Source organism: Saccopteryx bilineata, chromosome 12 (genome assembly GCF_036850765.1).
Source record: "Saccopteryx bilineata isolate mSacBil1 chromosome 12, mSacBil1_pri_phased_curated, whole genome shotgun sequence".
NCBI lineage: Eukaryota > Metazoa > Chordata > Mammalia > Chiroptera > Emballonuridae > Saccopteryx > Saccopteryx bilineata.
This window is the reverse complement of record NC_089501.1, coordinates 5,625,512-5,639,656: the sequence shown is the minus strand read 5'-3', so window position 1 is coordinate 5,639,656 and position 14,145 is coordinate 5,625,512. Positions and strand designations below refer to the sequence as shown.

At 37.8% G+C, this 14,145-nt stretch overlaps 1 protein-coding gene across 4 annotated transcripts in view; it reads right to left on the bottom strand.

Moving 5' to 3' along the window:
• Positions 1–14,145, bottom strand: part of FIG4 (FIG4 phosphoinositide 5-phosphatase) — a 137,393-nt gene that overhangs the window by 83,635 nt on the left and 39,613 nt on the right. For 3 of the 4 annotated variants that reach the window (XM_066247846.1, XM_066247849.1, XM_066247848.1), the window contains 5 exons: positions 11,525–11,673; positions 8,444–8,572; positions 5,596–5,696; positions 2,975–3,137; positions 1,492–1,589 (listed from right to left, as the gene is read on the bottom strand). In XM_066247846.1, coding sequence (XP_066103943.1) covers positions 1,492–1,589; positions 2,975–3,137; positions 5,596–5,696; positions 8,444–8,572; positions 11,525–11,673 — 640 coding nt within the window. The remainder of the gene's footprint in view (positions 1–1,491; positions 1,590–2,974; positions 3,138–5,595; positions 5,697–8,443; positions 8,573–11,524; positions 11,674–14,145) is intronic. The other variant, XM_066247847.1, reaches the window with a different exon arrangement.

Sequence of the window (14,145 nt, the reverse complement as noted above, 5' to 3'; positions counted from 1 at the left end):
CCCGCGTAGCGGAGTCACTGTTCCCTATGTTAGCAAATGGTATCACCATCTACCCACCTGAGTAAATCTAAAACCTAAATACCCAGACTGAAGTTTATTCTCCCTCACTTTAAATCCTGCCCTTCACTGAGTCTACCTCCTCTATCCACGTGTACCTCTCTACCACACCACCCTAGGACCAGTCAGAATCACCCCTTTTCTGGATAATCATAATAACCTCCTAAGTGGTCCTCTAGCATTGAATTTAGCCTTGAACCAATGCCTTTGTTTTCTCTGTGGAGGTAAGGAAAATCTTTTCAAAACATTTAAATCTGATCAGATGCTCTTGGGATAAAGATGAGACTCATTAGCACATCCCACAAGGTTCTGCATGGTCTTGCCACAGCTGTCTCTTTAGCCTCATCTCACAGCAGGCTCCCTTGCCCTCCTTTGTTGGGCCCTAGCTACACAGGCCTTTTCTTCCTCAAACACACCATGCTCCCTCCTGTTTCAGGGCCTTTGTATCTACTGTTCTGAGCTGAAGACTATCCTCTGGCTTTCTGAACTAGTTAATGCCTCTTCCTTCAGGCTGCACTGACTCATCACTCCCTCCGGGAAGGCCTCTCTGCCCTGTAAGCTGTCACAGCACCATTGACCCTGCCTTGGGACCTCTGTATTACTTCACAGTCTCCTCCATCAAACCATTAGCTCTGCAGAGGCAGGAACAGCTCTGTCATTGCCTTGGCACAAAGAAAATCTTCAAAAATACTTGTTAAACAATGAACTATATGAACATAGGATTTCTTGAGTTTTGATTACATTGAGTTGTATTTATTAACCAACCTCTCCACTACTGGGCTGTTGGCCACTGCCGCACCAAAAACAAAACCCTCGTTTTAAATACTCTCGTGGCTTTATACTGAGATTCTTTCAATTCATTTGGTTGTAACAAGTATGGATATAATATATATCTTGTCTCCCTGTCCTCCATCCTAGGCCTCTCACACAAGATACAGTAACCAGACAGCGTACTCTGACAAGGAAGCACAGAACTAAGGGTCATGCCACCACTTTGGCCACCTCACTCTTGAGCCAAAGTGTCCTGTTACTGTGTATTAACTTGCCCAGGAGATCTTCTGGATTGTCAAGGGAACCGGCTGCCTCAAGGCTAGGCTGTCGCTGTTCGATCTCTACGCTTCCGCTCCAAGCTGTCCTGGACACTGAAGCAGAATTTTACCCGTATCTAGTTCATCCAAGGAAATCAGAAGAGTGGCATGCTGCATCACCCTCTTCCCTTGGAAACATATCACTGATACTCCTAGGTAGGTACCCAGGGAAGAGGCCATATGAAATCTGAAGTTAAAGGACAGTGGCTCAGATAGCTCAGACACTCTGAGCCATCACAGCATGCTAAGTCTACAAGTCTCCGTGGGGAAAGGTAAAGCAATTGTGTCGAGGACAAGGTTGCCCAATGTGATGAATTTCATAAGCAGAAAGGTGAGCGCATCATACCTTCACTAAATTCAAGATGATGATGGGGGAGCCAAATCTCTGAAGCATCTGGTCAAAGTGAAGGGCAGCCACATGTGCAAATGGATCTGCCTGATCCACTGAGGAGAAAAAAAAAGACGAATAATACCAGAATGGAAACTATAGAGCAAGAATAGAAGTATACAGTTTTGTTTTGTTACTTGATGTTTATAGAAATGTAATTCAACTGATCCAGCAGTCCCATCCCCAGATTCCTCTAGAGCAGGGGTCTCAAACTCAACTTAGCATGTGGGCCGCAGAGCAAGATCACAGCCGTTCGGCGGGCCGCACTAGGTCTACAAAAGGCAACTGTTACGCAACACTTTTCTCACTGCAGTTGAAAACAAAAAAAAAATCAATACAACAAGCACAATCGTACATGCAGTTTACTCAGTGTCACAAAACGACCAGAAACTGTAGTTCGCATCATAACTGCTGTTAACTAAGCTAATATCTAGCTAGGATGCTAGAGAAATGAAAAATACAAGTAGGCCCCTAGGCTTAATTTTATCCAAAATATTTTGAACTTCGTGGATTAGTCTGCGGGCCGCACAAAATTGTTTGGCGGGCCGCATGCGGCCCGTGGGCCGCGAGTTTGAGACCCCTGCTCTAGAATAATTCAACTGATCCAGCAGTCCCATCCCCAGATTCCTCTAGAGTAATTCAACTGACCCAGCAGTCCCATCCCCAGATTCCTGACCTAGCAGTCCCATCCCCAGATTCCTGACCCAGCAGTCCCATCCCCAGATTCCTGACCCAGCAGTCCCATCCCCAGATTCCTGATCCAGCAGTCCCATCCCTAGATTCCTCTAGAGCTCGTCAAGATACTCATTCTTCACATATTTATTGAATTTGAATGATTTTTACATTTCTGAAGTAAAATATAAATAACTTGCCAGCAGCCAAAATTAAAAATATATAGTTATTACATAAAAATAATAGAATTGGTTTTTTGTTTTTTTGTGGTTTTTTTTGCATTTTTCCGAAGCTGGAAACGGGGAGGCAGTCAGACAGACTCCCACATGCGCCCGACTGGGATCCACCCGGCATGCCCACCAGGGGGCGATGCTCTGCCCATCTGGGACATCGCTCTGTTGCATCCAGAGCCATTCTAGCACCTGAGGCAGAGGCCACAGAGCCATCCTCAGCGCCCAGGCCATCTTTGCTCCAATGGAGCCTCAGCTGCGGGAGGGAAAGAGAGAGACAGAGAGAAAGGAGAGGGAGAGGGGTGGAGAAGCAGATGGGTGCTTCTCCTGTGTGCCCTGGCCAGGAATCGAACCTGGGACTCCTGCACGCCAGGCCCATGCTCTACCACTGAGCAAACCAGCCAGGGCTAATAGAATTGTCTTTTAAATGATCTTCTTTCCAGTACTAAAACTTTGTCAAAACTAAGCATTTATGACATTTCTGTGACAACAATCAATTATCTCTAAATGTGTACTATTAAAAAGATTGTTCTACATACATGTAATAGGTGGTTTTGGCATCATCGTTGAAATGTCCTGAGACCAGTATAAAGGCACTGACCCTCTCACTTGCACATAGGAAGAATAACTCCCTGCAGTAAAAGACATCACAGAAGCATCACAGAGTATTTGTTCAGTCTCCACTTCATTTGCAACATCGCCCTGAAAAGGAAGGTACATTTAAAGACATTTTATGTTATTAGAAATTTTTAATGAAAAATTTCAAGTATACATATTAAATTATAATTCTTGTTCTTTGAATGTTTTGAAAGAGATAAATATCAGTCAATATTTACTGTGTACACTAGAAAAGGAAAACAATTAAAATGCAATAAAGGAAGGCAATTAAAAATAGCAGAGAATAGACTAGGAAAATGAAATTAAATAGCCAATAATACAAATATTAGAGAATATCTCAAGTGATACAAATGGCAGAAAGGGAGAGAAAAGAAAAACAATTACATGGCATTTTATAGGAAATTAGGAAGACCAGTGGAATATAAAAATTCAATTCTGAAGACTAAGGAGGAATAAAAGGACAAGAGTGAGAGTCACAAAATGTCTGTTGGACAGAAGAAAAAAAGAGCGTCTTGAGGTGGCTTTAATCTACAGAAGTGTATAAGGGTATGATAAAAAATAACTTTAGAGGCATTAACACCTTGTCTGTTGGATTACCCTTTAAATATTCAAAAGTAAGTAATATAACTACAAAATTCTAATTTTTTTAAAGCACCAGTTACAATTATTTTCATTGTGGACAGAATTTTCAGGACAATGTTGCTATTTTTAGCCAGGATCCAATGAGACCAAGGATAACTAGTTTTCCTAGTGTCTTCACCATACTAACACTGATTACTTTGTTATGGAGGAACCTACCAGGTCTGTTTATTGTAAGACACATCTTTTTCTTTCTACCATTACTCATTTGATGCGTGGTTCTTTGAGAGTATATGAAGATTCTCTTTTCTAACAATCCTCTCTATACATGTCACCATCCCTTAATAATCCCTGATGTGTGTCAGTTATCATATTTATGTTTGTACATTGGCAATTTTCTAATTTTACTATTCCTGTTTACTTGTATTTGCCGGTATTATGCTGTGGAGAAGGATAGTCCATCCCCCTTTCATATCATTAAATTATTTGTTTTGACAATAAACAAAAACAAAAAAACAATGTCTCGTTCAATCTATCTACTAAATCACACATCTACTTAGGACTCAAGTTGTCTACTACAAACAGAGACAGAGTGCTCAGTGGGGACTCCATGACTGATGGCAGAATCAATGAATTTTGGTTGTTATTCCTATGGTGAAAAGAACAAAGATTCTGCCTTGAGCCAAACTAAGGGAGAGGGAAAAGGGTCAACATTTCCTAAGCCTTGATGTCTTTATTCTTCTTATCAAGGATGCATTTTCAACAAGTGCTCCCCTCTACCTATTGCTTAGGTGAAAGTGCTTTTCTATTTTAGTCTCTACACTAAATATGTGCATTTCTTCATATATTATAGAAATAGCTCATCCATCAAAACATTAGACATTTCATAACTCCCTAAGGCAGTAGTTCTCAAACTTTTTAAAGTCAGGGTGCATTTAAAATCCTACAAATAATTGTAGGCACACTATATACAAATTTCTGATAAATATGTTATAATAATTAAGTAAAATATTAAAGAAAAATATATAAAGGCTAAGCGTGCTTTTATAGTAATTAAACAAAATATATATGACAAAATTAAATTTATTCTGACATTAAAAACATTTTTATATTTCATTTTTTGTTATGCTTTTTAGAATTCATAAAAAAGCGGGTTAAAAAATAAGAAAAACAACAAAAAAGTTATCTTTTTATATATATAGATACATTCTTGTAAGATTTAGTAAATTTGACAGGTCCCGGTGCAAATGTGTTGTTTTTTCATTCTTATGTTTATGAGAAACATGAGCCTGATGTGTCCTAGCGATTTCTTCAATGTTTGGGCATATATTTGAAAGGCAAACTCTCATTTCCTTATCAATACATTGAGGAATTCCTTTTTTTTTTTACTCTTAATTGTGTTGAGGGCAGAAAACTCCCACCATACATATCATCTTAACTTGACACCAAACAAAGGATAGAAGAAACTTGCCTCCAGTCTTTCTGGAGAACATGGGGGGTAGTATAAACAATCCAGCACCACAGCTTAACAGCCTTTTGCAACCTAATCAGGCAAGTGAGGTGGGGGGTTGGGCAGACTGTCATCTTACAGCCAATTCCCCATACCTCTGTCCCCCAAAAATCTAAACTCAAAAAACCCTGTTGGCTTTTTGGTCCCCAACAGGCACATATTTCTCTGGAATACCATAGGGTGCACCTGGAAATCTTCTAGGACGCACCAGTGCGCCCTGGCGCACACTTTGAGAACCACTGCCCTAAGGCATTGCATAACTCACTCTAACATAGCTGATTCTTCAGAACATCTGTGTATTAGTCATATTTCTCACAAATTTCATATACTCTGGACAATTATTCTCTTGATAATGTCTAAAAGTAAGACATTCCACTTTGTGAAGTTCTACTTCACTTGTCAGCAAGCTGATAGGTCACAATGACAGCAACACTGCTGGGTTTTCCATCTTACCTCACAGTTTGCACCTCTCTTGAGAAAACGGGTCCCCGCAAACTTACTGGATCTTCTAGCTATTAGAGTGACATACACTGGTCGTCCATAGATCAACAGCTCTTAGAAATCAAGTTAAAGTTGTTTAGCATTCATGACTATCACATCAAACCAAAAGAATCATTATACCTTAAATATACATTTAAGTACGTCTTGTTGAGTGGGTTACAGAATACCAAAAAGCTCTACCTAAGAATGAACAGCATTGGGTCCAGCTGCTCTTCTGAATTGTGCAGCATTTAAGGCAAAACAGACCTCTCTAAGGAGTGGTTTCTAAGAATTTCTGAAGAAATGGTAACGAGGTATGGGGATACTGGCCAAGGGAAGACCTGATCTGTCCTTATATCCAACTAAAGCAGCTGTTCTCAACCTGTGGGAGCGACCCCAGCAGGGTCGCCTAAAGCCATCGGAAAATACATAATGCATATCAGGTATTTACATTCCGAATCATAACTGTAGCAAAATTATAGTTATGAAGTAGCCACCAAAATTATTTTTTGGTTTGGGGTCACCGCAACATGAGGAACTGTATTGTGGGGTCACGGCATTAGAAAGGTTGAGAACCACTGAACTAAAGGATATTAACTGTACAACTAATCCTTCCATCGTCTTCAGAGATTATCCACCTCTGAGAGAGCGTATGTCACCCAAAAGCCTATCTAAACTGTGAAGCAATATATAACACTGAGGAATGAAGTGAGTATAAAAGTAATACAAATTTGTCACCTAACTGCAAATCTTGAACATTGTGAACTGTTTGACCGACATACAGCCTATTGTTATCACCTCATGTTTTCTGTAAAATGCTATAGGTCAGGCATCCCTAAACTACAGCCCGGTCCGCGGGCCGCAACAGGCCCCCTGAGGCCATTTATCTGGCCCCCCACTGCACTTCCGGAAGGGGTACCTCTTTCATTGGTGCTCAGTGAGAGGAGCACTGTATGTGGCGGCCCTCCAATGGTCTGAGGGACAGTGAACTGGCCCCATGTGTAAAAAGTTTGGGGACCCCTGCTATAGGTACTACTAATGAAACTAATTTTATTAGGTTGGGAGGGCTACTTTAGGTAATGTGTATAAAAGTAGTGTCTGGCTAGTAGTAAATGTTTAATAAATAGTAATTACTTTTATCATCATGCAGACTTCCAGAATTTATTAAATGCTTAATAACTAGGAGACAAGATTCATCATTTAAACTAATGAGCTTTGAAATTATAACCTATGGTGCTATTTGCTACTTTAAAAAAGCAAACATTTATTGTGCTTAACATATGCCAGGCCCTGAATTAGCTCTTGGCAATACAAAACAGTTTAAAACTCCCATTTAGAAACCGCCTCTAGCAACGGGAGCACATTGTTTTTGTCCTTGGCGGTGAAAACCTTGTGTTCTTTCCAAGTAGATTTTACTTATTAAAACAGAAAAAGTAATTCAGGGCCAAATCTCATTGTTTAGTGAATGATCAAGCAGTTAATAATACCACTCAATGGTTGAAAATTATTAAAAAGCAATAAACCTGATTTTCAAATGTAGCACATAAAATCTCACTCATCTTCATTTCAAAATTCCTGTGTCTTCACCTAGCTTCTCCTTTCCCTCACTTGCCACAGAGAAGGCAGCACGGGCCCTCTTCAAGGCCAGCCTCTCTAGCTGTTCTCTGATTCCACTCCTCCCAAATGTCCTGGTGCAATAAAACATAAGATTGGTTAATTATACCCACCCACTTACTAATTTCAAAACAATTACTCATTTAAAGTTTTCATGATAGGTCTTAAAAAATCTAAGACACAAGGAAAAATGTCAACTGGACAACATGCTATGTGCACAAAGGCCTCTGATCTCAAAAAGGGACAGGAAACACATAAACACCCCTTCTGGAAAGTATACACTTGCCTTTCTAAATTCATAATAACACCTTCTTGAAAGGTTTCAACATAGCTAGAAATTAAATGAAAGGGAAAAATTATAAAACTGAACTCATCAGTTTAACCCAAGGCCACTTCTATTTAGTCTATGATACCCCTTCCCAATCCAGGCCTTCATTACGCTCTGCCTGAACCACTGCAATTTTTTCCTAACTCATGTCTCTTGTTCAAGTCTCATTTCACTTAATCTACTATGAAAATGGCTGTCAAATCAAGCTTCCTAAATACTACTTTGCACATCAGCTTTATGAAAAAAAAAAAAAAAAAAAAAACACTCTCAAAAGGTCTAGCACCAAACCCAAAGTCCTTAGTCTGACCACCAAAGTGACTTGTGACTGGCAATCTGACTCCCCCTCCCACATTCCTTCCCACTACATTGTGCTCCCAGATGTTTAAAACACAAGTCACAAGAACATGCCCATAAACTTTCCACCTCTGAACTCATGGTACTTCCCCAACCCATGTTCTCACACCCTGCTCACTGCTAAGACCTCTCTCTCCCTCTCCTTCGCTCCCTCCCTCTCCCTCCCCCTCCCCCTCTCCTCTGTTTAGGGCCCAGGCCAAGTTCAACTATTCCTATGAGCCTGTCCACCCACCCCACCTGTCAGTGACTCTGCTCCTGTTCTCAGGTAAGAATGATGCTCAGCACCTATATAATTTATGACTCACATAGTATTTTCTTTCTTTTTAATCTTTCTGTGTATGTAATAGATTTGCTCAAGTGATTTGTAGTTCTCTTTGTATTTTCAGTACATGGAATCATGGGTAAGTCTTCTTATTGGGTACATAGTGTGATGACTATAATCTTATAATTCATAAATAGCTTTCTACAAATTGGAACAGTATAAGTTTAATAATGCATATCTTAATTTTTTTAAAAAAAGGATACTTGACTGTCCACAGAACCCATGAATAATATACAATAGCCAGTCACGATGCACAGTGTTTTTAATTATATCCAGAAGTTCACCATTCCACACATACTTCATATAAGGCTTACTACAAATCCCAAATACACCTGAAAAATAAAAGTTGGTATTAGGAAGATAAGGAAATTGGATGACATTCAATTCATTTTTAAGACCTCAAGCTTCTGTTTTTAACTTCAAAATAAGATTATCTGCTTTAATTGCATTGCCATTGTCAGTGGATATATTCATACCATTGTCTGAAACGCTGTACTGATACTATACAAAATCAAAGAATAAACACATTTTCTGATTTGTGAGAGTTTTTAACCTAAGAGAAAATGACAGGGACATTAAGGACACATGACAAACCCATGGACAAGGCTGAGAGGCAGCACAGAGCAGCATCTGGGAGCACCGCTCTGGGGCCAGAGGGCTACATCCAAATCCTGACTCTGCCTTCCATCAGCAGGGTGACAGGGGTGACCAAGAACGTTACCTCCTATCTCGGTGCCCTGTTTCCTCACTTGTCCCATCTCAGGTTGTCATTGTGAAGATGAAATAAGTTGACCATGCACATAAAGTACTTAGAACAAGCCTGGTGCCTTAGTGATACTTTCATAGTGGTAGTTATTATATCAGGCTTTTTCTATATGAACAAATTAATTTCATCAATTTCAGCATACCTAGATATATTTATTGAACGACTTTTACATAAGTTATATGAAGTACAAAGTAAGAAATAAGTGTATTTATAAGATAATGGTTTCAAAGATTTTGACAGTTCTGGATAGCAGGCTATCAATAGTAGTTTTCTTTTCAAAACAATAAGCCAAAGTGTTTATACTATACCTATGACAAATACAGTTATTTACTAAATCTTCTCTGACCTCTCAATGCATTACACAGAGCATATATAGTACAGACATGGATTGCAGTCCTGTCTTTGCCACTTACCAGCTCAGTGACCTTTGGCAAGTGACTTAACATCTCTGAACCTCAATTCACCACACTATAAAATGATGATACAATTACTATTCACCTCAGAGATACTGCTCAGATTAAATAAAATAATATAGTCAAAGTGATCAATACACTATTTGAGGCCGCAGAGACTTTTAAAACATATATTATTTTCCTTTTCTACCTACTCCTGTATCTTCAACCTTCACTCTGTTTCCTGTCAGTTTCCCCCTATGTGGTAGGAAAATAATGCCCCCCATGTCTGACATAATCACCAGAACCTGTGAATATGTTACTTTACATGGCAAGGGGGAATTAAAGTTGCAGTTGGAATTATGTTGCTAATCAGATAACCTTGAGACGGGGAGATTATTCTGGATTATCCAACTAGGTCCAATGTAATCAGAGTTCTTAGAAATTAAAGAGGAAAACAGAATGTCATAGCAATGCAATATAAACAAAATCTTGGCTGCCCATGATGGTTTTGATGACGGATGGAGCCATGAGCCAGGAAGTGCAGGCAGCCTCTGGAAGATGGAAAGCACAAGAAAACGAACTTCCCACTAAGTTTTCAAGAAAGTGATGCAATCCTGCCAACACACAAATTTTAGTCCACTGAGAATTATCTTGAACTTCTGACTTCTAAAAGATAATAAATTTGTATAGTTTTAAGCCATTAGGGTTCTGGTAATATTACAGCAGCTATAAAAACCTAATACATATTGTTATTCATATCTATCAAGTAGAATTGCTCTAGAGATAGTAAAAACTTAAGTGGCTTCAGAGGCTTAATTCAGATCTCAGAAAAGATATTCATATTTTTATTTGGGGTGACATGTAGTGCAAATTTAGTACTGCTCTTAGCTTTTCTATTTCTAAAGGTGATGTTTAGAAGAAATGATGCCAAGCAAACATTATCTTACTCTCCACCTGTCTCTAGTAATATAGGTTATAATTCATGTATCTGAATCAGGGCAAATTTATGTGATCCAGAAGTTCTGGGGTACGGAGGTTGTACTGAGTTAGATCTTAGCTCGAGTAACACTCAATCTAATTAACAAGAGTTTAGGGCAATGACAGAAATGGCATTCAGTGTTAGTCTGTGTCTTCTTAGAGTGGATTAGAACATTTGGCAAAATGCTAATAGAGCATAGCCTTTACTCAAGAGTCCTGCAAGGACAAACCTTCTGGAACTTTCCATTCCATTCCACCTCCTACCTCCATATCTTCACCAATGTCATTTAAGCTGCAAAGAGCAAGGCCCCCAGACACCATCGACTTACTATGTTTCCATAGTAAGTCCAATTCAGCTAAAGTGCACTAGCTTTATGTTTGAAATGATTCCTCACAACAGCCACTTTAGCAATGCCTCTAGCTTTAGAGTTCTAGATCAACTCATAAATGTAGGGGTAAACTACCAATTCTGTTGTGTGACTAGTTAGTCCAGGATCACCCTAAACTAGCACATGACAGTCATGCAGTGACCTACAGTGGTCCTGACAGAAGCAAGGCCTAGGATGAACCAGGGGGTGAAGCTGGGGCTGAAGGAAGAATAGCCTCTGACCTGCTGCACTGGCTCCTCTGGCCACTGGTCATGTGATCTTATTCTCAGACCCCAGTTCCCTACTTAGTCTTTATTTCTTTAAATGTGCATCAAAACTGAGCAGTTTTTATGAGGATTAGGGACTTTGTATGTAACTATCTAGGATACAATAGACAATCCACACTAATTTTTTCTAAATTTCAGCCCATATTGAACTGGTCGCCATGAAAGAAAATAAGGCAGCAGTGTGTATTCTCCAATATTTAAAGACAACAATTCTCTACTTTAACTTCACTGAAGTGTAGACCTGAAGGTATTCCACAAAAAGTACATGAAAATTTGCTACAAAATGTCAGCATATAATTTTCTGGCTGGTCCACAAATAAAATCACCTGGAGATTAATGACCTCTATAAAAATGAATTGGTGAATTTCACAGATCTGAATCAACCTCATACAAGGACAAAGAGCACTGAAGGAAATGTGAATGAATTTAATGAGATGCCATTTCATGGAGGCCACATTAACATACAGTAGATGTGCTGAAAACTACCTACCACTTCCACCCTGTGTAATTAATCCTTCATCTTCAAAGATGTCAAAACTCTCCTGGCGAGTCTGGGTTGTTTCTGACTTTAACATCTCCAGGGGCATTCTCAAGACAGTGAGATTATACTGAAGTGAGTGGGACAAATCATAGCTGTAACTGAGAAAAGAACTGAACTTAATAAGAGTTACAAAAGCAAAACATATTTCATGATTCTGGCTCCCATATGGAATTAAAAACTGTGAACTAAATTACTTAGCACCTTTTACTTTACCTAGAAGCAATGCTGTTCAAATAAGGACTGTAAAACCTAGTAAACCATAAACATAATTGGAAATTTAAAAATCATTGAGTGACTTAGGAATTTGCATGAATAGAAATACATAATATAACACAAGTAACCTACACTCATTGATTTGCAATGTGCACTTTTTGCTTTGCACTGAAATCAATCTAACTTCATGGCTTTATACAAAGATGTCTGTCACATTCTCATGTGTATCTGAATGGAGTTCTATAGATGTTACAATATCCACAGCAAAAGTGCATGGTCGGCATTCCAGTTTAACCATGAAAAGTATAATTCTAATAATTATTAATGGTAGTACCAAAACTGACTTTAATAAACAGGAAGAAGGCCTGACCTGTGGTGCGCAGTGGATAAAGCGTCGACCTAGAAATGCTGAGGTCGCTGGTTCGAAACCCTGGGCTTGCCTGGTCAAGGCACATATGGGAGTTGATGCTTCTAGCTCCTCCCCCCTTCTCTCTCTCTCTGTCTCTCTCTCCTCTCTCTCCTTCTCTATCTCTCTCTCTCTCTCCCTCTCTCTGTCCTCTCTAAAAAAAATAATAATAATAAAAATAAATAAATAAATGAATAAACAGGAAGATTCAAGAATATAAGTCACTATAATGAAACATGTTTTAGGAAGTAACAACCACCCAAGAAAATATAACAGTCTGAAGAGTTAGTACAAATACAATTAATAAAATTTGGCCTTTAAGCCAAAAGAAACCCTTTAAATTCCAATTTCACATAATTAACTACTTTTATGAGTATCTCTAACCATATATGTATTTTAGCACAGAATTTCAGAAGGTATCTAGAATTCTTTAGGTTTATACAAATTTGTAAAGTATTTTAGTCATATTTTAACATGGTTATAATTTTGTCTGGAAACACATACTATTTCAATTATTGTTTCTTCTTTAATTTATTCATGTAATTTGGTCAAAATTGATTTGTTTCATCTGTGAAATTTAATGTTACCATAATTGCTTGATGACAGAGCAATTAATTTTACTAGCATCTAATATCACATGGATAAAAACTATTAATTTTTCAATCTCATTTACCAGAACATCAGAAAAAAGAACAAAATACTTACGAATATACATATAAAATATGTTTTATATACATATATATAATATAAAATACATAATAAATAAATTTAACCAAGGAGGTAAAAGCTCTGTATACTAAAAATTATGGCGCTGATGAAGTAAACTGAAGAAGACATAAATAAAAGGAAAGATGTCCTGTTTTCATGTAACAGAAGAATTAACATTGTTTAAATGCCCATATTACTCAAAAACATCTGTAGATTTGATGCAGTCCCTATCAAAATTCCAAGGACATTTATCATAAAAATAGAAAAACAATTCTAAAATTCATAAAGAAACACAAAAGACCCTTAATAGCCAAAGCAATCTTTAGAAGAAAAAAGCTGGAGGCATCACACTTCCCTGATTTTAAACTTTATTATAAAGCTATATATATATATATATATATATATATATATATATATATATATATATATAAAGGCTACAGCATTCAAAACAGTATGATGTATGATACTGGCAAAAAAAGACTCATAGACCATTAAAAGAGAATTGAGAGCCCAGAAGAAACAAATCTATTTGAATACATTCAACTAATATTTGACAAGAGAACCAAAAAGATGCAATAGAAACAGAATAGTCTTTTCCCTTAATGGTGATGGGAAAAATGGATAACACCCTACAGAAGAATAAAATTGGACCCCTGATTATACCACTCACAAAAATTAACTCAAAATGGATTAAAGACTTAAATATAAGTCCTGAAACTGTAAAACTATTAAAAGAAAACATAGGGGGAAAGCTTCCTGACACTGGTGTTGGCAAAGATTTTTTGGATATTATACCAAAAGCATAAGCAAGAAAAGCAAAAATAAGTAAGTAGTACTACATTAAACTAAAAAGTTCTGATCAGAAGAAACAGCAAATAAAAAGGTAACCATAGAATGAGAGATAATATCTGCAAACCATCTATTTGATAAGGGATTAATATCAAAAATATATAAGAAACTCATACAACTCATTAGCAAAAAACAATCCAATTTAAAAATGTGCAAAATGTGCAAAGGATTTGAACAGACCTGAATAGACAAAAACATATCAACAATTTCATGAAAACATGCTCAACATCACATCAGAGAAGTGCAAATTAAAACCATAATGAGATATCACCTCACACCTATAGAATGGCTACGATCAAAAAGACAAGAAACAAATGTTGGCGAGAAAGTTACAAGAATGCTCTAAACTATTGGTGGGAATATAAATTGGTGCAGGCACTATGGAAAACAGTAT